Source organism: Onychostruthus taczanowskii, unplaced genomic scaffold (genome assembly GCF_017590055.1).
Source record: "Onychostruthus taczanowskii isolate IOZ18803 unplaced genomic scaffold, ASM1759005v1 scaffold29, whole genome shotgun sequence".
NCBI lineage: Eukaryota > Metazoa > Chordata > Aves > Passeriformes > Passeridae > Onychostruthus > Onychostruthus taczanowskii.
Window position 1 is genome coordinate 5,794,904 of NW_024500239.1, and position 25,698 is coordinate 5,820,601.

The following is a 25,698-nucleotide window of genomic DNA, read 5'->3' on the forward strand; positions in this document are numbered from 1 at the left end:
CTTTGTGGGTAATTACTGCCTGCTTCTCCTTCAGTCCTTCCCACCAGTTTTATTCCATATAAAACCCCTAGGCAGTGTATTTGGCTCAGGATGTAATGTGTCACAGGTGGCACACAGATATGTCTGCGACACTGAGGGTGCTGAACACTGAGGGAACTCAGCTGGAGAAAAGTCCAACCAAATTCCATCTTCCCCACATTGGAAGGAGGGATTACCCTTTTCTATTATTGCCTGAATCATTACGATACTGGAAGAATACTTTAAACATACTGTGTGTATCTGTGGGTAAAGGGAAGGCTTCAGCTTATCTTTTTTGCCATTTGGACTCAGTTTTAGAGAGGTGAAATGTAGAGGAAACTTGCACATATAAATGCACAGATGTTTCCTCAAATACATCATCACATGCTTGTAAAAAGTGCCCCATAAATAAAACTAAAAAATATTATTCTAAAACCTATTCTGATACATGAATGGTTATTTTACCTTTCCATGCAAAGTTGCACACAGAACTAGGAGCAGCATGTCTCAGTTTTCTGGTGATGTACACCAACAGAGCTTGAGAAAAGCTGTCCAATGCTCAGGACACCTGCAGACCTGACTCAGGTAAGCTGTGAAGCACGAGAATCCATGGCTGCAGCTGCAGCTGTCTGAGAATTCATCTCTCTCCCTCTTCCCTTTTGAGTCTTTCTCTGTTTTTTGTTGCCTCCCTAAAGAAGAGGTATGGTGGCTGCTCTGGGCCAGCTTCAGGAGGTCATGCTGACACCACAGCACTGCAAGGGAAGATTTGTGTCTGCTTTTTGTAGTGCCCTGCCAGTGTAAGGCAGCGCATGAGAAAACTGATACCATCCGCCCTGTTGCTATAGCACATAGAGGGGATCTCAACCTGAGCAGGGGAAGACAGAGGAGGTGGAAAACCAGGGATAGTTGTGTCAGGGCTCCTAGTGGGAAAGGCAGAGGAAGATGGGGGAGTAGGATGCCTGCCTAGATTGAGTCTTAATCAGGTGTATTTGGCCAAAATACAATCACTTTAGCAAAATGCTGGTAGGTCCAGGCTGATGGACAGGAGATTGGCACAGTAAAAGAAGCAGTGTGGTGCTGTCTTGAATGTTGTGCTCCTACAGCAGAGAATTAACTACCCAAGTGCCTCTTAGGAGGCAGTCAAAATGCTGCCAAAATTATGCCAGGTGGAGACCAAAAAACAGCACAGATTATATCCCTAGAAATTTTTTCTTTTCCCCTCTAACATCCATGCTGAGAAAATGCTGTTCTCTGAGTTGCACTGAGAGGTGGGAGTGGGAATGGACATGGCTAGGAGTGCACATAGTAAAAAAGCAGAAAAATAGCAGTTTGGGGTTTTTTTCTTTATCTCAGGAGGAAGCTAAACAGCCTTTTTAGAGACTGTGAGACTCATAGTGAAAAGAAGCACAAAATTGTGCAGGATCATTTAGAAGATTGTGCCTTAAATTTAGTTTGTGACACACCACTAAGACTTCGTAGTAGTTTCCAAAAAGTTTTTCCTCTTTCTCTTTTAAGGACACTGGATAATAATGTTATTATCTACATGGTGATTTTCAGCCAAATGTTTCTAATTGCTTTACAGCTGTAAACATCAGGAGTATCATTGTACAGCAGCTGCAGAAAAACATGCTGGGTTCTGGTACATACTTAGGATTATCTTTGAAGAGGAAAACAACTGTGTTTGGATTCCATTTTTGCTACAGAAGAGCTAGGTTTGATGTTTTTCAGCTTCTTTTGTTGTCTCTGAACTTTTTTTTCCATTCTATGTTCTTTTTGCAATAATGGACCAGACTGCACACATTATTAAAAAGGCACTCCAGATTATATAGTGGCATAATAATGTACTCTGGTTTATGTTTTGTTCTCTTCCTAACAATTCATAACATTCAGTCTAGGGGGTTTTACCACTATGAAGTACAGACTTGACATTTTTGTAAAACTGTCTTATAGCACCAGCATTTTGTTTTTAAATGGTAATAACAGTCTCAGGATGTATCTCTAATACGTATGTGTGAAGAAAGTTGGATTTTTCTCCATATGGTTTCTTTTTCATTTATCTGCATTGAATTACATCGTTAGGCATTTGTAACCCAGTCATTCAATCTTTTAAGATTTCTTCAACTTTTCCATTATCCATCTGTTTTAGCACCCTGACACAACCAGAAAGTCTTTTCACCTTGCTCTTCATACCCTTTCCAATCTTTCAGGAACAGATTGAAAAACAAAGCTGAACACAGACCTCTCTTGACCTCCACTGGGTGCATCCTGCTGATCTGAAAGTGACTGTCCATGGCCTAATGTTTCTGGGGAGTCAGCTAACCCTTCCTCCACGTGACCAGCACTTTGGTGCAATTAGCTTATTTAAAGTTTTTGATGAAGGAAGGCTTTTATCAAGTGCACATTTAGGCATCTGGGGATCTCCCTTGTCCACCTGCTCCTTTACTCTTTCAAAGGAGTCCAGCAGTTTTCTCTGGTGCACATCGCTTTTGCAAAGTCATGCTGGCTCTTCCGTATTTGTTTTGTGATTTTTTTTCTGCTATAGTTTTGCTCCTCTGACTGCTTTTCTGCTAATTTGCCTAAGAACACTGTATAGGAACCCTACACAAATTGGGAACTGTAAGTCTACCAGTCATCTGGTGCCAAGCTTTTTGTGTATAAGGAAGGAACCTCTCCTCAGTGTTCACAGTAAACACAGGCAAAGAAGCTGTTTAGTTTTTGTGGCATTCTTGTCTTTTCTGAAGGCTATTTCTTGCTCTTTTGTTGTGGACTATCAGCCATTGTATTTGTGAACAGTGCCTTTCACATGGCCAACTGTGGTCCTGTGTATTAAATAATGATTAAAAAAATTTTAATGCTGTATTTTGTGGTTTCCCCTTTGCTTCTGTCATAGTCTTCTCTGTTCTCAGTCATGTGGAACCTACAGGAGGGATCCTTGCTCAAAAGATTTTTGATCTAAAATAATCTGAACTATAGCCGCCAGGTATAAGACCAGTATGCATTGCCATTTTCTCTTTCCATGGTTTGTTGAATTCCCTGGGAATTTTCGGGCGGTTAAATCATCTGAATTTTCACTTGGGTGACAGGGCAGAAGCACTCATGACGTGCTGCTGCAGCCATGAACCCCTGGTTGTCGATACTGGGGGGCTGGTTAGAAAGTGCTGGGAGATTCTCTTTTGCCCTGTGTTCACATTCCCTTCTTAGGAAGCTGAGACATGTCTAAAGCATGTCTCAACTGCTCAGATGCAGAAGGTGAGAGAATTTATATTAAGTGTAAATCCCACCCACGTTTAAAATGCATTGTTTATTTTTTATCATAGATAATATGTAGTAGAAATCTTTTGCAAAAAAATGTTAAAATATATTAGTAAAATTGTTAAAATATAAATGATAAAATTAAAAAGTTGTAATACTGAGTGAGCATCATTCAAAGAATCCTCTTCAAATGCCATTTAAAAAAGCTATAGTCCAAGATCTTTAAGATTCTTTAAGACATATTTGAAATGTCAGACACAGGAAGCATAAATGCTATAATGGTGAGGAAAGGCTGCAAGAATTACAACATTCAGGTATTCTGAAAGAGCAAAAAATCTCCAGTGTTGAGTGCAGCAGTATTTTTATATCTATAGTTTGTAATATATTGTACAGTTCTTTGCTTTCAGAGTCTGCTGAAGAGTTAGATCTCAAATGAAGATACTGGGAAGAGGAAGGGAAATGTTACATTTATTTTTAATAACCTATCTAAAGGATTGTTTGAACCGTATATAATAGGTTAGAAAAAGGGCTCAAGAGACAGATTCAGAGAATGTCACCATCTTGTTACTCAGATAAAGTAATTTGTGCTCCTCTCGGGCAAGAGAAGTTGTTTCAGTTCCATAAGACATAAAATACAAGCATAAATTTTACCCATGCATGTAGAAAATATGTTCTATTTGCAGCCAGTGTTTACAAAGACAGATCTACTAACCCATCATTGCCTGTAAGTTTAAGGATATATGAAGTAAACTCTTGTTGCATAATTGTATTTTCATATAATTTCTTTCTTGTTTCAGGTTTGCTACAGTCTTTATTGTCTGCATTTGTTTATGGCGATTGGTCCCCTAGTTGGGTTAAAACTGTAAGGTACTTACTATAAGTATAGCCTACAACTACCTATAATTAATTTCTATACCATTTCTTACTTATTTTCTTTAAAATTGTTATAATTACTTTTTACAAATTCTAAATTGCCTTTTGCAATACCTACCCCAGTCCAGTTTCTTCTCCAAATTATTGACTGCCAATGTGTTCCAACCTAAGTTCAAAAATGAAGCCAATCCTACGTTACTACAAAAATTAGGATGAGGTGAAAAATGTAAGAAAAGAAAGATAAGAGGTGGACAAAGAAAGTATGAAGTTGGGATCATTCACAGATAAAATAGAATAAAATTTTCCTACCCACCATAGTAGGTTTTAAATGGCTGATGGTTTCTACACAATGCTTCTCAAAGATGAAATTTTCAGCCCATTTTGTTTTTATCTTCTATTTTAGTACTAGCATTGACTTATGGATCCTTTCAGCCATCTTAATTATGCCTGTTCACTGTTATCAGTCAAAATGGGACTTTGTCAAATGTGGGTTTTTTCTTTGTATCCAAAAATAGGGAAGATGCACAGAACCTTACAATAGTGTTGGAAACAGAGAGGATGAGTTAACTCAGCTAATCACTAAGTCTTACAGTCTTGCCTAATTTTAAAGGTCCTTTCCATTTGCTGGAGGACACTGGCCAGCAGAACAGTACAAGATGATAAGGTTAATATGAGAAGAAATTAATAACGATAAGGAGAGAAAGCACATTTCTTTGGATGCCTCTAAGGTTTCATGCTTCCTGAACTATTTAGAAGGGGTAGATAGAATTCAACTCCATGCTGCCTCTGCCCTGTGTGCTGAAGGAGTGATCCTAGGGCAGCTTTGGTTCACATGCTCAGCACTGGAGCCACTTGCTCTCCCAACAAAGCCGCGGCTCAGGCATCTACCGCGCAATGGCAGCAGAGGGGCTTTGCGTAAGTGTATCAATAAGTGTCCTACGATGGCATTCCACGCAAAGTGTTTGGTTTTCTTCTTAATGTGTTGGGTAGAGGCTCTTTCCAAAAGCTGCATGAGCTGTGAGAAAATGCACGGAAAAGTGTAAAATTGCATGGCACCAGCAAAAAAACTCATAAAAGACTCATGCTGTTCTAAACAGTGAGTGCTTCTAGCCCACTCTTTCCCCCCAAACCTTCTAGAAGTACCCAGCTGTGAGAGCTTTCAGTGAGAGTCTAAAGCCTAAATTTAGAATAAAGATATTAAATTTAAGATTTGGAATCAGTATTAAAAAGATAACATGGCCAGTAAACAATGCTGAAAACTTATTATGAGGGGCAGCTAAGAGGAGTTACTGATCCTCTCCTAAGAGTTTTTCTTCTTGTTTATTGTTAATGCCTGGCATCCTTTATCTGACTCTTGGCACTGCTTTTCATTATCTATTCTTTCTGTATTTTGATCTAACTGAATTAATATTTACCTTGCCTTTGAAATTTTTGTTCATCTGTTTTAAAGTCCTGTGGACATCTTTGGTATTACAGAATACATATTAATAGTATTTTTTGAAGTCCTGCAGTGCAACAATAGCAGATTTATGTGTTTGATATCTTAATGTTTCAGACAGCCTCATGTAGACAGAATGCTTTTACACAGCCACCAAATCATCAAGAGATTAGCCCCAAACCAATTTTTTGCGGGAAACCTGCCCACTGTGATATAAATGTAACAGGAATATGAAGTTGATTAAGGGACTGCATAATTACCCATCAGTATCCAATATGATTTCTTTATAAAAGCTACTAAAATGTACTTGGGATGTGCTAAAAATTGTCTAAATTTCCATGGCTCTTCTCTGTAGTAATCCTAAAAGGGTATGGAAATGTGACTTCTCTAATAATAGTTTTTGTGGGTTTTTTTTTAGTATTCTAAAGGTATGTCAGCTATGTCTACAGATTTCAAAGAGCGTTCTGGAAAAAACACTGTTCTGCACAGTGGATATTACAAATGTCTGTGTTGTGTGCACAAGGGCTGAGCTCAGGTGCAGACATGGTGTTTGGGATTTAAACACTTTTAGAGTGTCTCTGGTGACATTTCACACTGGAGAAGGGAGCTCTTTCAGCCTAATCATGGGGCCCTTTGAGCCAGACTGCTTTAAAGATATGCATTTAATGGACCCAGAGGCCCCAAACATATTTCATAGAGCATTGTGCAGAATGAAAAAGAGGAAAGAAAGAGGTGGCCCATGAGCTGTGAAAATATCCCTTAGAAAGTCTGAGTCTTTTATCTGTCAGGAGAAACAGTGAATTCAATTTTTTTTTTTTTAAAGTTCAATATTGATAAGTGTAACTGGCCTTTGATGTAGCTATTGAGTGGCTCTACATGGCTCTAGATACAATTCAGGGGCTTTGCTCTTCTCCCCACTTTGTATAGCAAAAATAGGAAGAGGAGTGATCATTTAAATAATGCATGGGGGATTATAATTATATATACAATTAAAATTCAGTATTAGAATATACACTTAAACAGAATCCTTCTTTTAGTGTTCATCGTCACTATTGATTAAACGAGCTACTGCCGTGCACATTTTAGTGTCAGGATCTGCCATACTCATCTCAGATCCAATGCATTGTGTGTTTTCCCATCCATGAATGTACTGTGTGATACCTCAGGTCCATTTTTGTACTTTTCTACCATTCTTTTAGGCTGTGATTTAGAATTATATAAAAGCAGCACTGTCAATGTTCATGTAAGCATCAATAAAATGTTTCCTGTTCTGCATTTATTTAGAATTTCATAACATTTTCGTATGAAAGTCAGACTCCAAAAATATGATTACCTATCTGAAGACACTCCCATTTTTTACACGTTTCAAAGAAGCTGTTAAACAGTTTACCATAATATTCAAAGATACACCAGCTCTAACTATTGATTGAAGAGCTAGTTAGGATGCAGGTGGTAAAAACCATTGTGTTCTCCTTGTTGATCCTGTTTCAAGCAGCAAGTAAGTAAACTTCAGCAGATTTTATTATTGGGGGTATCCCAAAGTAACTGTAAGTTTTTGAAAAGTACTACCCTGCTTTGTCCCAGACTGAGTAATAGCAGGACATAATGCCATTTAAGAAGTAATTCCTGATTCTCTTCAATATTTAAGACATTCCAGTGCTTATCAGCTGCAAATAAGAAGTCGTTGGAAAAGCATATGGCATCTGTTGCACACCAGACTGTGCATTTTCGTACCAGGGAAATTACAAAACTAAGGGAGGAGCCTGGACATAAAAGTCCCCTTTTCCCACCTATAGCAGATGGTCAGATTTCTAATTTAAAATTTTGTTGGAGTTCTGGCACACTGCCATCTGACTCCACAGCTGCAACAGTGCAATAACTCTGTCACCTCACTTAGAAAATGTTTCTTGAGAGTAAATTTAATGCCTAGCGAAGTGTTGAATTTATAGCTGCTGGGAGCAGAATATAATATGTAAGAGATGGCCATGAGACCCTGCTGATTTCCCTCACCTGGATACAAGTAAGGCTGTGTTTATATGAAACTGTTGTGAACAGCATTAGGGAATTGGAGGGAAGATGTTTCCAGTTATTTGTTTTCACAGGCCATTCAGTAATCCTGTGTACAAAGAATTGATCAGCAGTGTCAGTGGAAGTCTCGCCCAGAGATCTTGGCTGAGGTTATGGGAAACATTCATAATCATTATCATTGCAAGAAGACTGTTTTCTGAAAGTTTTCCTTTTGCCTCAGCTCTATCAGTCTCTATTAACATTGAAAATGCTGGTGCAGATGAGCAGTGAAAATGCTGAATCCTTCAAGAACCAAGTGTTCAAGCCACCCATCCCCTTATTTACTCAGCTGAGTATGGTGGCCCACCCATGCAGAGCTGCCAGAAGAGTGTCTAGGAAAAGCACTGAATGTGTATTTGTGACATGGGAAATGCTGTACTGATTTTCTCTGCGGAAGGCAAGGCAGACTCTTCCAGATAGAAAATGGATATCAGGCACTACTAACTTGAATTAAACTTGAAATTTGGTTCTGGAATTAAGATCATTCTATCTTGTGACCACAAACTGTCAAGTTTGATCTGTAGTCTCACTAGTGTGGAGGTTATGTAGACATGAAATTTACTTTTTTCTTCATAAATTTGTGTATAAGTTTGGCAGACTCTTCCACTTTTGCAAAGTTAGAAGTAAGATTTATGACAGGTTTACAGTTTTCAGATCTTGCTAGAAGTTCAAAACCTTTGCAGCCCCCATCACCTTCTGATGACAGGTGAGGTGCTGACATTTTTGGAAAATGTCAATTGGATATTCTACATACAGCAGGTTTCTCCCCATGTTCAGTCGGCCTTGAGCTAAACTCATAGTTGAGCCTTGCAGGAGTGGTTTCTCTTACAATTTATGCAAGGAATGGATCAACTCCTGAAAATCTCAGTTGACTGGAAAGAGAGAGCATGTGAGATGAGGTGTTTCTAGTAGAAAACTGGTCCTGAGTGCACAGGGACACCACCTGCCCTGTCAGAGGAGACCACATAGGGTGGAGCTGTGAGCATAGGTCCTTTTCCTCACATCCTTGCAAAGACAGTGTCTTTTCTAAAAAATAGTCTCTATATTTGATTTAAGCCAAACTTATCTTCTTCTTTGCCCCCCTGTCCCACCCTCCCTAGGGCAAAGCACATCCTAAAAGCTTGTTCAGGCTCCTCCATATTTCCATGTGTTGCTGCACAAGAGCCAGCCCCCTACAGTGTTGTGTTCCTGAACAAACAAATTTTTCCCAGTGGGCCTATGAGACACATTTCTGGGTTTGCTTGGCACTGTCTGCATTAGGGTCTATCACAGCAGCACAGTTTGAATTCTGAGCAGTGATTATCAGCGATTTGAATACAGCAAATGAGTCCTGCAAGCTGCATTTAATATATCAACATAACTCTCTAGTTAGCATTTGTAGCCTTAGCGTATTAGTATTCATTTCTTTCTCTCATTTTTTAAATTAATCAACATGTACTGCCTAAATCTTTTTGTGTCTGCTCCATTTTTGGTGGTCACAATGATTTTCTAGCTATGGTGTTGAAAATATTTCTATTAAAGGAAAGGTGATGAGAGTGAGAAAAGATGACCTTGTAGCAAAACAATTGGACAGGGACGAGCTCCATTGTGGCATCCTGCCTTGTCCTTGTGTTGCTGCCTTGGATAAATCCTTCCCTCTATGTATACTTTTCTTCCTTAATCACATCCACTGAAAGGGAAATGATGTTATCTGATTTTTATCACAATTTGTACGGCTTCTGTGCTTATGCTGTAAGTAATGGGCTGCTTCTCACCCATGCCTTTCAGAAGGGAGCTCTGATCTTCACTGCAGCCCCTAGGTATTTCATATAGCTCTGAATGATAGTAACTGGGAGCAATGAGTAATATCTAAAATTTAAGCTATTTGAAGTCACATTATAGATTTCCACTATCAAGTGGTCTTGCAGACAGCAGCATTTTCCCTGTAGAGAGTGAATAATTAAGATTAATACACTATCTGACAACTTTTTGTCAGATATTTTCTGCTGCTTTTAAGGGAAAGTTTCAAACCTGGGAAACACACAGTGCTTTAAAAATTTCTCCACTCTGTAATTCTACGCATTTGTAACAAATAGAGAGAAGCCCAAGTCAAGTTAATTGTTTTCTGCATAAAAATCAGATCCTCAAGAAATTGCTTGTGTCCTTGATCCTACAAGCACTTAAGGACATTCTTTGTCTTGCACATAATCAGTTCCATTCAGCTTATTTAGATATCACAAATGCTGAGTGTTAAGTCTCTGTGCAAGCATTTATAGGACTGGACCCTCAAACTATGTATGCCAAATGGCAAAACACCTTTTCAAATAGACTTGTTCCTCATTGAAAACAATTTTTTAGTAAATAGTGTTTTTCTAGAAAATTCACCAAAAGACACCTGTTTTTCTAGGGTTTGTAGCTGAGAAATGCAAGGACTTTCCATTCCAGAGAGTTTTCTTCTTCTGTTTTTTTTATCTCTGAAGGAAAAATGTTGTGATAAATGAAGAAGTAGAAGGGAATGAGTAGTAGCATTGGAGCCAAAAGTGAACATTGAAAGTATATTTTACTGAAAATATGGAGTTTGAGTGCATGTATATATATTTATTTCTCATTTTTAAAATATTTTTTTTTCCCCAAGAAACATACAGTTTTCAGCAAACATACATAATGTGTGTAATATGGAGAGCATGTGTAATAACCTGAGTTGTGCAGTATTATCTGTGTCAGCATTGTGTTGGTTCATCCATGGAAAGCCAGCAGTTCCCTCTAAGTGCTTTCCATTATACTGGGGAGAGATTTTATTTTTTTTTAATCATTATTGAATTTATTTTTGTTTTTGAAATAATGGCTCCCAGAAGGTCAACTCATCCCTGGTCAGCATGACAGGTCAGCATGATAACCTGTGAGGCTGTTCCACAGCTGTGAGTACAGTTTCCATGGAGCTTTCAAGGACCAAGACTCAGCTGCTCTTTGAATTTCTCTCTGACACTGAAACCACAAGAAGAATAAGGGGAAAAGAAAGTGGGGAGGTTAATAAGCAATTATAGTTGGCTTTGATTTCTGCCCAAATCTCTTTAAAATGAAGTAAAACAAGCAAGAAGCCAAGTCACTTCCATAGCTTTGCTTAGAGGAAATTGTCAATCCACATATAGAGCTCAGTTCCTTTTTTTCTAGGACTTGAAGACAAACATAGACTGACATGACCTTGAGAGTGAAGAAAATATATGGGCTTTGTGGCAAATGGACATACTCCTGATGTGATCAGGTTTCTGCTGACTTCAGCCCTTGTTTCAACACTGACAAGAAACCTTGTGGTCAGGCCCTTTGAACGCTTCCCTTACTCTTGCTCACAGAGACCAAGACTCCTTTCTCTGACTGCATCCCGGGGCTCTGTAGGCAGGGATCAGCAGACTGACATGGTTATAGAAAGGCTGCATCTTCTTGGCATCTTCTTGGCTGCTCACACCAGAGCTTTTTTCTCTTCTGCTGTAGAAAAAATGAAAGTGAGGAGCAGAAAACAGAAGGAGCTCAGGAATTAGCACCCAGGCGAGGTAGAGCCATCAGCCATCCATCCCCTACCTGTATGCAAATATGGTAATTCTGGAGACACAATAGAACATGACACCTCTATTCTGGCTCTTAATCTGGCTAGCTGGTCCCTGGACTCTATGCCTTTGAATTTTGTGCAAGGGATAGGATCAGAATTTGACCAATATTATTTTCCAATTTAGAAATCAACTTCAGTTACATATGTCACCTGCAGACCGAAGAACAAATTCCCCACAATGCTTATGGAAGATTATTAATTGCTTTAGTGTTCATTTTTACCACTATTGTACTTGGCTTCAGATTCTTCGGGAGTATAGATGAGGGCTCTGTTGTTTCAGTGTCCTCTACAGACTTAGGGAAGTAACAGTCAGATCTACTTCATGAACAGGACTAAAGAGCTCACCTTGGTTTGTAATTGGCACACAAAGATTTCTTCATGACAAGGATTCATTAGCCAAAGCTATAGCTTCCATGGGAGCACTGTACTTGCTGGATGTGTTCTCATATGGGCAATGATACTGGAAAGCCAGAGAAGCTCCCCAGCCTGGGGGGCAAGGGAGAGGAGAGACAGAACACCCTTACTAAATTGCTTGCACATGTTTTGGGTATTTGACCATCTACTCTGCAAACAGAAACAGAGCAAGAAAGCAAGGAAGCATTAAGGGAACAAGAACAAATAACATTTTCCCACTGACTGTAATTGCACATGCTGCACAACTGTCAAGGCTTAACAGTATAATTTACCCAAATGAAAAATTTCCTAGGAGTCCCATTAGTTGTCAAAGGCTGGTGAAGTGTAAGAGCACTATTTTTAAAGTTAACCTACCAGAATAAATCCATTTGTATAGGCATTAGCATTCAGCAGCACAAGTTTGCCAGTATCCTGAAAGTCCATGTGTTTACAAGATCCAAGACTAAATTTGTGAGTCTCGGTATGGTGAGGACCATGACAGTGCCATGAGTGGGAAAGAGTCAATAAGAGCCACTTATTTGCATGTGTTTGTGAAAAGAAACACATCTCATGTGTTTGTGTTCTGGTTGCATGAGCCTTGTCCCAATGTCATGGCTTTAATCATAGCTGGAGATCAAGCACCATGCAGCCACTCCTTAACCCCCTCTCAATTTCCTCCCAAGCCCCAGTGGAATGTGGAGGAAAATCAAAGTAAAACTTGTATGTTGAGATAAGAACAGTTTAATAATTGAAAGGAAAGCAAAATACAATAATAATGAGAAATAATAATGGCAACAAAAAGGGAAAAAACCAAGTGATGCACGATGCAATTGCTCACCACCCACTGACTGATGCCAGACCTTCTTTCCTGAACCCAGATCAGCAGCCCTTCCAGGTAACTCCCCCCATGTTGTATACTGGGCATGACGTTCTATGGTGTGGAATATCCCTTTGGTCAGTTTGGGTCACCTGTCCCAGCTGTGCTCCCTCACAGTTTCTTTTGTGCTCCTCCTCACTGGCAGGGCATGACAAGGAAAAAATGTCCTCGACTTGGGATAAACATGACAAAGCCCCAAAACATCAGTGTATTATCAACACCATTCTCATTCTGAATCCAAACCAGCACTGTAACAGCTACTGAGAAGAAATTTACTCTACCCTAGCTGAAAGCAGGACATGCCCTGAATTCCTCCTACTGGCAGTGGAGACATTAGACATTAGACCCTTTTCTCCAAGTAGCCACTGATTTTCCATTAGTTTGTAGGAAGATCAGTGTACCAGGCCTCCCCTGCTGTCAGATTTGGCAGAAATTCCCCAGTGAATGCAGAAGTTATAGGAACAAACCAACCTGTCTGGAAAGTTGCAGCTCGTGCACAGCCTTGGTTTCCTTAGAGACTGAAGATTGATAATATATATGTTTTAATCAATCTTGCTGTAAATATGCTATATGAGCATGTTCCTTTTCTAATACTTTGATTTTATGTAAAAATATGCAATGACATGCTTACTTTTTTATAATGGCTTTGCATAATCATAGTCAATAATTTTTTGTTGTAAGACATATTCTGCTTTGCAAGCAAGTTTTGAAGTCAGTGTCCTGGATAGCTGCTGACAGAGAAGCACACAGATCCAGGTCCTGAAGGCCAGATTGCTGTACTGCCTGACCTTGATTCAAAAGTGTTTATGAGTGAGAAAATAACTCCAGGTACCCCCCACACCTATCCCTGTCTCCAACCAACTGCACAGCTTGTCGTTTGTACCATTTGGTTACATATTCACCTACAGATTATATAGAATTTATGAAATATTGCCAAAGCTTTTAATATAAGAAAGAAGTTAACTTTCTCTGCAAGTATTTTTTTTCCCTTTGATGGAAGCAGAAATGTACCACGGCTGCACCCAATATTTTGATGGAGCTGTCAAACAAACATTTGTCGCTATGGCACTTTTCCTTACTTTTTTCGCACTGAATAGAGTTAGTCTCAGGCACACTAGCAATGTGAATGTTGCAGTGTGGGAGACTCTCAGGTTCAAAGCCTGTCTTGTTACCTTGCTGTGTGAGTGCTAGTTGTTAAAAATTGCTGTGGTTTCCTATTGTGTACAAGAATACTAATTGCTTCAGCAGCATGTATGCATTCAGTTCTCCTCTGTTCAAAAAGGAAACTATGGTGATTTGAAATGTAAAAGTATAATCATCCTAGATAAATTGGACAGCACTTAAGCAATCAAAAGCTAATGCAGTCTTGTAAAAGTAGTTTTAGGGAAATATTTCAAGCTTTATTCACTCAGATAGCATTTTCAAGAGCCAAAGCACAGCTTTATTTTTTTTTCTGCACAATTGAGCATTAAATATTGCACCGAGACACAGCAAAACAGGTTTTGCTATCCTCTAATACTGCCTAAGATTGTTTTCAAAACAGCAGATTTGCCATCAGCCACACAAGGCATCCATCAATTGACCAATTAAAAAAATGTAGGAGTATTTGCATGCTGTTAGATTACAGTTGTCTATGGTTTTTTAGAGTAAATTCATTTTAATAATTTTGTTCCTTTTTAAATTTCTTTTTCATATAACCTCTTGGCTGTCCCAGTGAATTGTTTTCTTTTAATTCAAGTCTGAAAGAAAATGATACCATATGAAATCAGGAAAAGGACATTTCAATGACTTTTAACTGGTTTAATTATTTAAAGCTTACATTTGTTTTAGATTTTCTTGTGTTACATTTTCATTTTTCTATGTTTTTTCTCTGATTGCCTTTATTTAAAAATTCTTTTTGTTGTTGTTCTCTTTCCACTCTCCATATTCTTAATTTCTTATATTTTTTTTTCCTAAACTGTCACCTTAAATCAGTGGCAACAGCCGTCTTCAAAGGGGATATGCAGAGTCTGAATGGCATCCTTCTTCTCCCAAAATTATTTCCCAGTAGTTTGCCCCATTGTCTGTTTTCTTTTCTGAAAAACATAATTTTTCATTTGAACAAGATAATATGCCCAGTTCTGTCTTGCTTTGCCTTGTTTGACACAAGCAAGTATTATTTATTTGGACAAGTAATTGTTAATTTTGTCTGAGGGGCTTGTCTGCTCTCTTTTTCTTCACCCATAACCTATGACAATTTCTGAGAAGAAAATCAGCAAACACAAACTCTACAATGCAAATTATTATGATTTACATAATCCACAAGTGCTGAAACATGAGGATTATAAAATGCTCTGGAAAACGTAATGCAGAGGTTGTTTATTAATTACCAAATCAATGGTAATCTCAGGTTTTATCAACGATACACACTTACTTGGGAAGCTCGTGGTTCCAGTGCTTTAATAATATTTTGTTCTCTAACTGATGAAGCAAGAAAAGCCACTTTCTCCTTTGGCTGAAGGCTAAAGCCAGCAATATCCCAAGGAGAATAACAAGGATGGGGAAAGGGTCAAGGCTCTAGATGGGAAGCCACGCAAGGAGTGGCCGAGGTCGCTTGGTCTGTTCAGCCTGGGGAAGAGAGACTGAGGGGAGAACTCCTCCTGGTCTGCAGCTCCCTCACAAGGGGAAGCAGGGGGGCAGGCACTGATCTCTCTGCTGAACAATGGCAGGACCTGATGGAAAGGCATGAAGCTGTGTCAGGGGAAGCTTAGGCATTTTTAAGGTATTTTTCCTAATATATACCTTTCCTAGATATTAGGAAGTTGCCACAATTACACTTTCTGTTCAGAGCCTGGGTGAAACAGCTCTGTAAGCATTTGCATGACTTCCTGCAGGAATGGCTGTTCTGGATGTACTTTGAAAAGCTGTGGGATGGAGCTGAGCTTGTAGATTAAGACATCTAAATGTAAATGTTTATGTATAGACGTCTGCATGTGAGCTAAGTGTTTGAACCAATGTCAGAGTCACTGCAGGTGATGGAAATCTGAAGTGACTGAAGCCACTGCCAGATGGGATGCTCGTGTGTCTGCAAGCAATGGGTAGGGTTTACAGGAGAATTGTGCAGTTTTGTTCTGAGCTGGCAGCAGGAGGTGAGCAGAGGTATTCCAGGGACACCCAAAATACTTCCCTGGGTAATTTTGCCATTCAAACTCACCTGGTTGAAGTGGGCAGGCTGTCCTTGGGAAGCATGGGATCGGAGGCCTAGTTCTGAGTATCATCCTTGTTGTGTGGCAAAGGTTGTGACTGGCAGGTAAAGGTTTACTCAGGAGCTCGATTTAAGACTCAGGTTATTACTGTACTTGTCGTGTGAGCACCTCAGCTTTATCATTCCTTTTATAAGGGAAAGATTTTGTTGGGTGTTTTTTCCCCCATTAAATTCTCCATTCGTTTATAAATAATTTGGGGGAAAAAAAAGAAAAAAAAGGGAAAAAAGAAGAAAAAAGAAAAAGGAAGAAAAAAACGGTGATTTGCCCAAGCCAATCCAGAGTCATAAGACTGACTCCCAAAACTGAGCAGGTTATACATTTTCTGTTCATCAGATTTTGCCTTCTTTGACTCTGTTTTGTGGTCCTGAGAGCTCCAGCAATAACATCACTATCTCCAGTAGACTTTGTGTGCTCTAACATATCCTTACACAACATAATTTCTCCTCAGCCCCTTTTCTAAGCCAATGTTGACTCAACTCAAGTTCTTACAACTTTGGGGGTTCTATTAAGCTGTAGAGTTACAGACTTTTTGTGAGTTCTCCTGGGTTCTGTCCATGTGTATGTGCCTATATATGACCTCCATGAGAGGTCATGCATCCTAATTTAAAGCTTGGCTTCACAAAGAGCAAACTGTTTGGAGACAAAAAATCCTTGCCTTTTCCCTCTAATGCAATTTTTTTACCCTTTTATCCCTTTTTTACCAAACCCATAGGTCAAGAGCAAAAGACAACAAGGGGTCCCTATACTCTTTGGAATCTTACCCACAGAAAGAGAAAACAGATAGACAGGCAGGCAGAGTGAGGTTTTTCTCAGGCACAGCTGCAATATTCGCATGTTCACTTTCATGTGGGAAAGGTATTTTTTGGTTTCTTATATCCCTTCAACATTACTAGGTACTATTGCCAACCCCAGGAGAAACATGAGTTATGAAAAAGCAAAGCAAACATATTTGCCCATCTTAGATTTTGCTATATTCTTGAGGTATCCAAATGGAAACAAGATGTTTGGTGTACTTAAAGCTACAAATTTGATTTCATCTTCAGGTTCAGCATTTTGACACATGTAATTTACCTTATAACAAGAGCCTCAGAGCAATGCATTTTGAGGTCACAGGCAAAAAGCCAGTCTACAGCTACTTGTATTGAGCTGTACTTCACATTCTCTGAAAGGAATCAAAATGGAGAAGGCTTTCCTCATTTTTACTGATCTAACAAATTTTCACAAAGTGAATTCTTTTCAACAGAGAAAAAAAGACAAACCCAGAAGACCTTGCTGTAGGTCATTGCAAGCTCTTCTGTGCCAGTCAGGCTTCACACAACCAGGAAGTGTATTGGCTGAACAGATACTAGCAAATCATTTTTAATATCTCATTTAAGGTCTTTGGAGATTAATTTTATCATAAATTTGGAAGCCTGATTTAATTGCGCTAATTATATTTTCTCTTGGGAATTGATGGATTACTACCTAGCATATTCTCGCTGTGCCTCATGAATCACACTGAGGCTTTCTCTTATTTATACCTGCTGGAAGTCAAGGAAACAAGTTACAATAGGCATTAAAGAAACATGCAAGAAATTACCCTAAATCATTTGCTACATATTCTTGCTCATCTTGTAGAGCTGTTCTTACAATGATGATTCCATTCTTCTGGAAATAATTGCAGAGACTCTGTTTTAATTCTCTGTCTGTGGGGAATTCACTGAAAAGAAAGCACATTTCAGACATGCAAGACATCCACAGTTCCTCCTCCCATCACTCTTTTAACATCATCCACCCATCCACATGTATTTCTTTTTGAACGGAATGCTGTGGGTGCAGAAGTAATTACAGCCCCCACACTTCCTGGTACTTGTGATTCCATCAGGTGTAATCATGCAGCCTGAATTTGCTGCCGCTGAAATTTGCCACTGAATGGAATAAGGAGTTAGGCGACATCCTGTCATAGAATAAAGTTCATCTGTCATGTTCAAGTGCCAATCACCAGGATATCTTGTTTTTGTAGAACTTTGGAAAATCATGTTCTCTCCCGGTCTCTGCATGACCTTTCCTGCTCAGTGTTCATTTAATGCCGTAAAGCTTATAATCAGTATTTATCGTTTATATGGAAAGAAAACCAGCCCATGCCTACAATGAAGTAGCCATTAAAATCACAGTGTCCTTTCTCTCCTCTTAATTCCTCCTCTGGGATCAAAAACAATGCCAAATGTCTTTTTTCCTTGGGGTGAGGGAGATTCACAAAGGCTAATTCTGCACTCCCATCTCCATATCGTTTCTTACAGTTTTGTTCTGAAATCTTTCCCTTTCTCTCTGGCTTTTGCAGGCAGAGCAATAGCTAATCTATGAACAAGTACATCTCGAGTTCAGCCTTGATGCTGAACTGCTACCTGACCTCTCTTTCTGAGCCCACCATGTCCTTCCCCTCTGCAAAAAAGTGAGGTCCCTTGCCCACCACTGTGGTGAGGGGGCTCCTTTCTGGATGTTTGTGTGCCCTCTCCACACTGGGGAACACCAATATTGAGGAAAAGTCTGCACTACACTGCTTGGGCAGTTGGACATTGTGTAGATTCACAGAAATTCAAGCAGGAGTTGCAGCTGCCAAGGGGTTTCTTCCTCTGGTCAGGGACACAGAGTAGGATGTTGCAAAGCATTGAGTCCAGCGTGCTCAGCTGAGAGTTGAGTAGGGGGGACCAAAACCTCATTTTTTTCCTGACCTGATGAGCACAGTATTTTGAAAGCAGTGCATGCTCTAATTGGACTGTACGGTTATTCCTTTTTAGAATTTCATTTTCTCAGATGTCATATCACCTAAAGGTGGACCCTTCTTTCAGATATGACAATCATTTCCCCTTAATTAATTTTGGTAGTTTGTTCATCTTCATGGAACAGACCTTCATGAAGAGAAAGAAACACACATTTCCTTCAGGAGCGAGTTATGAACACATTAAATTGAAAAGCTGCAATGTTCTGTCACATTACCTTGGTCCCTACAACGCAGCAGTCACGCTTGATAAACGGCGACATTAAGAATAACATTAGAGAACACAGGCACGGGGTTGTGACGGCAACCAGGATACCTATCTGCCCATTGTTACAGACATTGCCCTCCTCATTTATGCTTTTGGGAGCGATGGACTTATAGAAGGAAAAGAATCAATATGTTTCTCAATTTTTTTCTCATGGCTAACAAAAAAATATTTGGATTATAACTGGACTTTTCACTGAGCTGTAATCCTGTAACTTCAGTGCCGTAAAAATACATAATTAGGCTCTGTTAAATATAGAAGCATGTGGCAAAAGTGGTAAAATTCATTGCAGCAATTATTGTTTCTTTATTTAATTATTTGTATATATAAACTATATGTGTGGGCGTATAATGTTACATAAACACATAGGAGCAGTTTTCCAGGGTGTCTGTCACTGTCATACCAAAGTGCTGATACTGCTGTGAGGAGGAGGCTGATTGCCTATTTAAGACTCTAAGTGGCAGCGAGGATTATTTTCTTCTGCTTTTGACCTACCTTTCCCCATCTCTGAATGGCTGGTGTTCAGTTCTTTCTTTAAGCCAGTTTTCTGGATAGGGCTTGCTTATTAAAAGTCACAGACATTATTTTAAATCACACCGCTGTCAGTGAACCTCTTTAGTGGATCATACTTTCTGTGGAGTCCTGAAGGTTTCTGGCTTGAACTATAGCACAGACATCTTTGAATCATATCCTCTGATTTCACTGCACTTTTAACAGTGTCATTTTTCCAGAGACCTTGGTGTTATTTTGCCCTTTTCATTGGAATCAATAGTACCAGCACTATTCCCACACAGCCTGATGAGGTCACATTTAGGCAGACACTGACCACTTCCATTATCCCACTTGTGCTTTCTTTTGCTCTCTTTCCTACATATAATTCAAATCAAATACTTATTTCAAAAGCCAGAACAAATGTGTCAAATGTTATGTACAAGACTCATGGTAAAACTGGAAGAGCTGGCAGTGTTATCAGCAAACCCTGATATTTATTCTCTTTTAAAACCAGGCTTGGACTGTGATGTCCAGAAAGAACTTGAAGCTAGTTAGGAGACCTTTGTGCTGGAGCTAGTGCCTATGCAGTTGATGTGTGAAGCCCCTTGGTTTCCCCTCTTGCCAGCTGTTCTGTGCTGCAAGCTTACAGTGACAGGAGCTGCCACTTGTGCTCCATATTTTTATGTAGCAACTAAGACACAGATCTCTGGTTCATTAGTCTGGCTCCTACAGTGCAAGCAAATTATAATAGTTTAAACACAGTTGGGTTTATTTTTAGTCTGAAGGATAACATGTGGCCATGGGAGAGACAGAAAAGTGAGGCAGAGGAATTCTGATGGTTTAGCTTTTTTACTTCCTCAGGACTTTTGTAGAAAGTAAGGCAAAAAGAGGTAGCAGGTGAGAAACATAGGCTATAACCTGTGTAAAGCTCCTGACTCCTACTAGAAACAAATTCTATGGAGAAGGGTTTTAAACTGTGGCATCCCCATCAGGGGAAACGTGGAAGAGAATTTGGGTAGTATAAACACATGCTTTCTCTGTATCTGTTTATGTGATGAACAGCATTTATCCACAGCCACTCTCCCAGCCAGGGAAAGCTGCCTCTGGGGAGCAGGACCTGCCCCTGGAGAGGAGCCAAGGGGCAGGGCTGAGCCCATGAAAGGCAGCCTGGGGAACAGCTCTGGCATTTTTCCTTTAATTTCTATATGGGAGTAAGGCAGCAGGAGTGCTGAGAGGGTTTAAGGACTAGGCAGTCCTCAAAATAACTCATCTTACAATTTCTTTCCTGTCTCGTTTTTCTGTTTTTTCTGCAGAGTTAAATGTAAGGGACTCTGACGTAAGAGTGTGTGATGAGTCATCATGTAAATATGGAGGAGTGTGCAAGGAAGAGGGAGATGGCTTGAAATGTGCGTGTCAGTTCCAGGTAAGGGCTGCTCACCTTTTTGTTTGCCATTTCTAACAAATCCTTCAGGTGTATTGAAGTATTTGTAGAGTCACTGCTTCAAAAATTCCACTCAGGAACAGGCTTATGGACACTAACCATAAGCCCCTTTTTCAATGGCACTGATTGGATCAGATAATATCAGTGATCATAAAGGTTATGAATTAGAACAATTAATTAGTCCTTCTCAGAAAAAAAAAATAAATTAAGATGTCTTCTGAAGTTTTAAAAAGAAGTAAATAGCAGGTTCAATTTTTTGTCTGGTTTTGAGCCTTTAGTTTACAGTTTTTATAACTGTCATGGGAATTCTTCTCCCCTCCTGCCACCAACTTTCTTAAAGAAAAATATAGCAGTTCTTTCTTTTCATAGTTTATAGCCAGGACAAATGTATCAAGTATTATGTACAAGACTCATGGTAAAACTGGAAGAGCTGGCAGTGTTATCAGCAAACCCTGGAGTGGGCTGTCTTTCAATGTTTTAAAAATAATTATGTGTTCTGTTTGCAATAAATAATAAATCAAGGGGAACCAGAATAGCAATGGTGTGTATATGATCTTACACTGGTTTTGAATTACAGTGTTTCAGCACTGGCTTTTGATAGTGTGCTGTTCACCTGTGCTGGGGACATTGTTCTAGCTGCCTTTTAAAGGGTGAAAAAATTTTTATGAGACAAGGCTTTTTCATCTGTCTCAGTCTGCCTGTAACATTTATTTATGAAAAATAGTAAAATCAAAGCTAAGTAATGATAAAAAAAAGGAAAAGAAACACAACCCTAGGATAACCAAAAGTTTAATCTATTTTTTGTAGGTGGCAAATTTTGTTACTTCCTAGTAAGCAGGTCTTGAAGACATAAAAAAAAAAAAAATAGTCCATGTGCTAAACTGTTTGCTTTGAAGAGTGCATTTTTTTAAAAAAAACATTGTTTTTAAACTACTTGCATGTTTACTTGTACTTCTTGAATAATTTATTCTATACTCTTAGGAAATAAGTCTATGGGTGAGGAGAAGATACTGTGTTTTTCAAACATAGCAGGTTGAAAATCTTCCTGTAACTCTCAAATTTAATGGAGCTTACTCAACTTGCTGCAACTAGCAGCACCACAATTTCCAGGCAACAAACACCCAGCCCAAACTGATAGGTTCTTCACATGCAAGACTACCTGAGGGCTAGCTATTTTTTTTTCTGATATTTCAAGGTTTTGAAAGGAAAATAGACACATTTGTGTATAGTGGTTCAGCTGAAGAGGCACTGAAATGAAGATGTATGAATATCAGCCTGTTCTTCCAGAAGCGGGTTTCCTATTCATCACAGAGCTGGATAACTGTGCCACTACATTTTTTTCCTAAGATTAGTTTGCAACTCCCACTTATAGTTCAGAGGTCTAAGTGTCTTTGCATAACATATATGTCAAAAGCTTCAGCCAGGAAAATACTTGCTGAATTAATACAGCAAGGCATTTCTTATGTTGTTAAAACTGCAATTTTTAGAAAAATGTACCCTAACAAGAGAGTTGCAAAATTAAATTGATCTGGGATCCAGGTTGTGGTCAGGTAAGATGTTCCTGCTAGTGAGGGAATTGCAGAATCCATGAATATGCTGAGTTGAAAGGGGCCCCCAAGGGTCATTGAATCCAGTTCCTGACCCTGCACAGGACATGCCAGGAGTCACACCACGTGTCTGAGGACATTGTCCAAACACTTCTTGTACTCTGTCGAGCTGGTGCTGTGACTATTTCCATGGGGAACCTGTTCCAGTGCCCAAGAATCCTCTGGTTGAGGAACCTTTTCCTGATATCCAACCTGAACATTCTCTGGCACAACTTCAGGCCATTCCCTTGGGTCCTGTCACTGGTGACCACAGAGAAGAGATCAGTGTCTGCCCCTCATCCTCTCCTCACAAGGAAGTTGTAACTGCAAGGAGGTCTGCATGACAGAGGGATGTTTTGGGGATCACAGTGGCACAACAAATCACAGCCACTCCTGAACTAAGGCCGACACTGGGACAAACTTTCTTCAGATTAGGGAAAATTAATGACAAATTTCAGTGTTGTTTGGAACACCTAGAATGTCATGGCAGCACGAGCTCTGCAGGCTGAAAGATATTTTGGATGAGTTTTACAAAACCTGAATGAAAAACTGATCAGCACCTAGTGTGTGTGTGTTAGGAACCAGTGGGGGAGGTAAGATGGAGTGAGGTGTGATGAGGAGAGAGAGACATCATGGGGCTCTTTTCCAATTTCAGTAAGAAAGGCTTAATAACAATCAGTTTAATTAGATAACTGCTTAAATAGGAGAGAATAGGAAAAGGAGCTAAGTGACAGTGAGCAAATCTTGCAACCCATTCAGATGTTGGAAACTCTGAACTCACACAGCCCTGGATGGACCTTGGGTGGAATTTCCCATGGCACACTGTGCTGAGCAGATCCTGTGCACAAAGAGATGCTCTCCCTATTGGCCACTTGAGGTATTAGAGGACTTCCTCACAAGAAAACAACTTCACTTCTGAAAGGTGGTCACAGGAGAACTTTGGGCTGTACTGTAAGAAATTACTAAAGGCTTACCAAACTGTGAAAAAGGAATCCCTTTACTTTTCATTTTCTATCTTCAGAAGAGAACCTGCAAATTTAAAACATCACACAGAGACTTAAGGAGAATTGAGAATTATCTATTGGACAGATAATCATGTATTGGAAAGTATTGTCCCCCTTGGGAATTGTCTGTTAATTACTCTCTAGAAATGACTGTTTTGTATGGCATGGGGCAGGACTAATGGTTGAGTATCTGAGAGCTGCTCACTACAGGGAAGTATTACAAAACTGTTAGAAATAATTTTCAGAGCTGGCAGAATGATTTATTTTTGTCCATACCTGCTTAGTTCATTCTCAGTGGTCATCTATGGCAGGATGACAAAGGATTGGAGGGTAATAGCCTTCAAAATTATGTTTCAACATTTCAGTATTTTGACCTTTGTGTATGTCAAAGCACAAAGAAACTGTTGTGGGAGATACTCTCATTTGGAATTTGGAGAAGAAACTCTTTCATTTTTAAGTCATTTTAGCATAACTAATGTTGTTATTTCTGCATGCACTCTCACGGGTTGAACTATACCAGTTTAATCATAAACTTTGTGTGGTTAAGAACTTTGGTAGCTACTCTGTATTTCATCATTACTTCTTGCTTTTTGTTTTTGGTTTTTACATCGGAGTGTTGACAAAAGGTGTCTGACATTACAGTTACCACCACACCCCCAAACAGGGCAATATCTCCCTTTCCATGCTGTGAGGCAGGGTTTGGACCTCCAGTTCAGCAGGAAGTCCTGCTGCACTCTCAGACGTTAGGCAGATTGCTGGTCCCAGCATCTGAATGGACATTATGTGTACAAGGGGCTTATAATCCATTTCTGTTAGAATGTAAGAAAACAGCAAAATGCAGGTAGCTTCTGCAAAAGCTATTCTAAATGATAAGTTTTCCTTTCTTCCTTTCTTTCTATTTATTTGTGTCAAATTTAAGATTTAAATTTAAGATTTAAATTTAAGATTTAAATTTTTCAGTGTAGTAATAGAAAAGCATTATTATAGTTGTTGACCAAGTAAAAGACTCATGATGCTCTTGAATTTAATGAGAGTGGCTATTGTTTTCCACCTCCTTTGTAAGACTGTTCTGACCATAAAGGTCAGCAAATCTCCCCTTAAGGACTGTTCTCCTTAAATTCTCCTTTGCTCAGCTTCAGCCCCTTGTGCCTAGTCATACTTTCTTGTGTTATCTTGAAGAAGCTTTCTCCTGCCTCAGTGTTTATCCTTCAAATATTTCTAGATGCCTAACATATTCCCTCTAGTCAGTACAAAGTCCCACCATAGTTATTTTGTGCTTTTAATCTTTCCTACTGAATTCCTATGCTCAGTCCATGTGGAGTTAGACTATTATTTCAGTGATCCGAGAGGAATACATATAGTCATACTGAAAAACTAATATATTTCAAGTAGTTCTTTAGCAAAAAGGGTTATAAGATGCTGTTAATAACACAACTATCTTCCTGTATATTAATATGCAGTTCAGATTAATCACTTGATTTCTGTATGACTGGGTTATATTATAATTTCTTTTTTAGTGTCACACGAACTATATTCCAGTTTGTGGATCAAATGGAGACACTTACCAAAATGAATGCTTCCTCAGGAGAGCTGCTTGCAAGCACCAGAAAGAGATAACAATGGTATCAAGAGGACCGTGTTATTCTGGTATGTAAAACATCACTTTATGTCACTAATGAATGATGTTTTATGGTTAGCTCTTTAGTTTTGCTCTTAATTCCAGCAATTAAAATTTTTGTGCTTTTCATAGGATGGAATAATGTGGAAAGCCTGAGTCCTCTTTAGGAATGGAACCTTTTGCTAGACAAGAAATCTGATATATCTTCTGATATGCTAAGAGATTAATAAATAAACACTACAAGCTGAAATAATTTATCTGAGAAAATAGATTATTAATGCTTCTGTGGTTCTTATAGAGGAGTGATGATATCCATCAAAAGGCTTTTAACAAATTTGGAGCAGATTCCAAATTAGCCATTTCTTTAGGACTTTTCTTTTTAGGATATGCAGAATTAGTGTAGCATCCAACAAGTGACACTGAGCATCCTGACTGCCGCTCTGCCAAGGCATCCAAGGCATCATCTTTGACTTTGGGTCATTACATTGAAGATACACATAACTTACAATTCTAATGAACTTGCCTTTTTTGTCTTTCCACACACTTAAAGCATAGATTTTTCCATGTTTCAAATACATGGGACAGGTTTTCCCTGTCTTGAATATTACAACATACTCTTAGACACAGAAACTTTAACCACCAGTGGTGTTCTGAACCTCTGGGTAGATTCAAAGCTGGTGAGACCAGACACATGGCTGGCTTTCTTTGAACGAGATTAAATGACTCAGTAGTGTCAACAACTGCAATCTCTGGTGCATAAACAATACACATGAAATATTAAGTTGTGG

At 39.2% G+C, this 25,698-nt stretch overlaps 1 protein-coding gene across 1 annotated transcript in view; it reads left to right on the forward strand.

Annotated features, from left to right (window-relative positions):
• Positions 1-25,698, forward strand: part of TMEFF1 (transmembrane protein with EGF like and two follistatin like domains 1) — a 113,067-nt gene that overhangs the window by 46,021 nt on the left and 41,348 nt on the right. Inside the window, exons 2-3 of the mRNA XM_041408040.1 lie at positions 20,575-20,684; positions 24,810-24,939. Of these exons, the coding sequence (XP_041263974.1) occupies positions 20,575-20,684; positions 24,810-24,939 (240 nt within the window). The remainder of the gene's footprint in view (positions 1-20,574; positions 20,685-24,809; positions 24,940-25,698) is intronic.